The sequence below is a fragment of the Musca autumnalis genome, unplaced genomic scaffold (assembly GCF_047663935.1).
Source record: "Musca autumnalis isolate F117 unplaced genomic scaffold, ASM4766393v1 scaffold_1, whole genome shotgun sequence".
Taxonomy (NCBI): domain Eukaryota; kingdom Metazoa; phylum Arthropoda; class Insecta; order Diptera; family Muscidae; genus Musca; species Musca autumnalis.
The window spans coordinates 26,754,611-26,758,288 of record NW_027411644.1 but is presented as its reverse complement, the minus strand read 5'-3'; the positions used below and the strand labels follow the sequence as shown (position 1 = coordinate 26,758,288).

The 3,678-nt window shown below is 33.2% G+C and overlaps 1 protein-coding gene across 1 annotated transcript; it reads right to left on the bottom strand.

Annotated features, from left to right (window-relative positions):
• Window positions 1-207: 207 nt before the first annotated feature.
• Window positions 208-1,314, bottom strand: LOC141386410 (uncharacterized). The gene has a single exon (XM_073958457.1). It carries the CDS (start codon window positions 1,312-1,314, stop codon window positions 208-210), a length of 1,107 nt encoding a protein of 368 aa, XP_073814558.1.
• Between the last annotated feature and the right edge of the window lie 2,364 nt (window positions 1,315-3,678).

Genomic DNA, 3,678 nt, shown 5'->3' with positions numbered 1-3,678 from the left:
TTGCTACGCCTCCACCTCTATTTGAAGTTCTATCGTTTCTATATATATAAAATTGTGGATGACTAAGGGTGATGGTAGGTTTTAGCCAGGTTTCTGATACTAAACATATTTGTACATCGTTACTTAATAAAAAATCAAACAATTCTATGCTTTTATTTTTAATGCCTCTAGCATTCCATGTTAAAATATTTATATTGCTAATCATTATTATATAAATTTGCTAGCAATGCTAGTTATAACTTCGAATTGATCGAGTTTAGATTTACAGTTTCTGCGTTTGTTGATTAACTCCAATGTAATTTGTTGAATTTCTTGTACAGAAAATAATTCTTCAGCATTTGTTGCTGTATTGTTAAAATTTGGACTGTTTGTGTTGTCGTAGTTCAATTGGTTGTTGTAATTTCTCTGCTGTACCCACGCAGATGGTTGTTGAGCCATACCTTGGTTCAGTGAATTGGGGAAGTTCTTATTGTTGTGAGTAGTGAAGTTACGATCCACTTTGCGTTGTTTAATGTTTTTGGGTCTGTTTCGTTCCTTTATTTCAAGGTACTGCATTTTACTTGGACAGTTGACGTCAGTAGATTTATGTGAGCCCGTGCAGTTTGCACACTTTACTGTATTCTCCTTACATTCGCTGGTTTTGTGATTGCCGGCACAATTTGCACAGAATGTCTTAACGTTACAGCGACTCTGACCGTGGCCAAACATTTGACAATTATGGCATTGTGTTATACGGTTTTTGCGAACCGATTGAAAGTCCCAACTGATTTGAATTTTATCAAACTTTGAATAATTATGTCTAAGCTCTCTCATAGTAATAGTCTTCCTCTTGAAGTACACTACATAGATAATAAACGATCCATATCTTGATTTTTGGTGTACAATTTTAACATCTGTACATTGAAGGCCCATGTTGATTAACTTAGTTTTGACGGACATTGGATCTTGGGTTTCTAAACCGAAGAGCAAAGCCTTATAAGGTTTTTCTTCTTTGGTTGCATATGTGAAGAATTCATATTTGTTTTCCAAAATTTTGCACATTTCCTCAAAATCTTTTTTATGATTGCAAAAGAATTTGAGACCGATGGTCATTTTACGTATAGAGTAATCATTAATTTTACATATTTTGCACAATTCATGTACTTCTTCTATTTTACATTTTAAAATAGTAATAAGTGGAATGTGTGTTTTTGTTGCACTAGGCATTTCTTCACTTTCGATGTCATCGTCGTTTATGGTTTGCAATGGTGCAAAGTAATTGTTGTTTTCTGCACTAGGTGCAGTGATATTGTTTTTGGGTTTTTTCCCTTGCATTTTAACTAGATGTGCATTCACATCATTGGTTTCGTATGATCGTTTTATTTTGTTATTGTAACAAGTACAATTGTTGTTTTAAAAAGTACTTTTTATGGCTTTCAGTTTTGAAGAGTAATAGTTTTTTTTTTTTTTTTTGAAGAATAGAACAAACTGAGTTTGAAACACAATGCGCGAACACGTCCGATGGTGTTGATTGCAGATCATTGACTGGCTAAATCTGAAAAGTGTGCAAAGTTTCAGTTAGATTGGTCAACTGCAACTATGTTAAAAATTAATTACCAAATTTGAACTAAACGGACCAAAGCAAGTTAAATAAAACACTGTAAAAAGTATAAAATTACACTACTGGGTTGTCACAACAAGTCAAAAGATGAGTTAGCTTCTCCACTTATTATATTATATCAACGGAGTTCACAACGCTAAACACTTATAACAGCAACCAAAATGCACTTATTACAATTAAAACTCTACATAGTTGCATTTTTGAATAGTTTCAAAACACTTATTTATACAATTTTTTTCGTATTCACAGTTGTGTGCCATTGCCTAAATCTTTTTCTGTAAATTTAATAAAACCCAAAATGTTTCTGTCATAAAAACGTATTGGCTTTAGAGAGTGCTTAAATTTTGCATTTTTTATGTTTTTCATTTTTTCAAATTCTCTTCAAACTTTTTCAATTGCCATAATGCATCTGAATGGATTGTTGACCACGACCATGATGGCGTATACTTTCTTTGTACACAAAGCCAATGACCACTCATTCGCCCATACTCACGGCACCAGACAAAGACATATGCGACATCTCAAGTGTTCATCTGTCTTCACAAGAAAATAAAAATGAAAATTTTTTATGACCAATGACGGAATTGTCATAAAATCGATAAGCCAAGAGAACGATTCGAAATTAAATTAATTTGTATATCTGTCAAACACATTTGACAGTTGTTGGGTTTTATGTATTTGCAAAATTAATAACACATTTATTCTTATCAGAAACCGTGGAATGAATTTGTAGCAACTAAAACTACATATTTGGGTAGCATTGATTGTTTAGAAAAAATTCTAAAAAATTGCGGGTTTGATATAATAAGCTGTTATATGTCATTACCGTTAACTGAATTTGTACTCTTTGCGATGATGCAAAAATAATCCCCAAATGTCTAAATGGATACGCGAGAAATCATTTTAATGATAAAACATTACGTATTTATTTTATAGGAAAACTTGAAGACAAAATATTTAGAGTTCTTTGTCCTTTTCGTCAAAATTTCGTGCAATAAGGAACATATTCGGTGTTTAGGGTTGGGGTTTATTTGTTTTTATTTTGTTTATATTTTTTACGTCTTTATTTTACCCTTTTTATTTTTCCTCTTTGTTCAAAAGAAAGATTTTATGTGTAATTTTCTATTTTAACAATTCAGTTTATTTCATGTTTTTATACCCTACACCACTATGTGGGAAGGGTATTATAAGTTTGTTTTGGTAAAAATTCATGTAACACCGCGAAATATTCGTCGGAGACCACCAATGTGGTATACCAATCTTCATATCTCGGCGAGATAAAGCGATTTTGAGATGTATGTCCGTCCGTCCGTCCGTCCGTCCGTGTGTCCGTCTGTCCATTATAAATTGTAATCAAACTCCAGGCCGCAATTATGGACAGATCGTCACGAAATTTGGTATGGAGGTCGGTTTCACATCAGAATAGATCGCTATTTTAATTGGTGATGATCGTGAAATATTTAGCGGGTGAAATGGACCAAAAACATAATTTTTATTGGATTTTGCAGGTGCTCTGTAGGTCGCAATAATACCCCGATCGCCTCGAAAATTCGAAAGAGATAACAGTATATGACAAAGAAAATGCTTGCAATTTGAAATGGTGATCGGATGATGTTTAGAGGGCTAAATAGACCACAACTTTTGTGTGAAAATTGTGAAATTTTTTATTTACCGGTTATATCTTTATTCCTGGAAGACACATTCCGGTCACGTAAATAAATTTGGAAGGCCAACTCTTGCTCTTTCCATTGATACCAATTATGTTGATTTACGTGGTCAGATAACAGAGTTAGAGCCTAATATACCCAGTTTTTTGCTTGTAGTGTAATCATAAGCACGCTAGAGGTCGCAATTATAGCTCAATAGTCACGAAATTTTGCACGAAGTAAGGGTTTAGGTCGAAGAAGATGTCTAAAATTTTGGATGAAGTTCTGATATTGTTTAGCGGGACCATTACTTTTGTACGAAAAATAAAAAAAAATATTTTTGGTCGATATTTGAATTCCTGTAGGGCATACATCGGCAAAGTCGCCTAAATATGGAAAAATAACTACTGACCTTTCCTCTGATGAAAAATG

Coding starts and splice junctions, on each gene's coding strand:
- LOC141386410 (XM_073958457.1), bottom strand. CDS start 1,314: ATGCAAGGGAAAAAACCCAAAAACAATATCACTGCACCTAGTGCAGAA.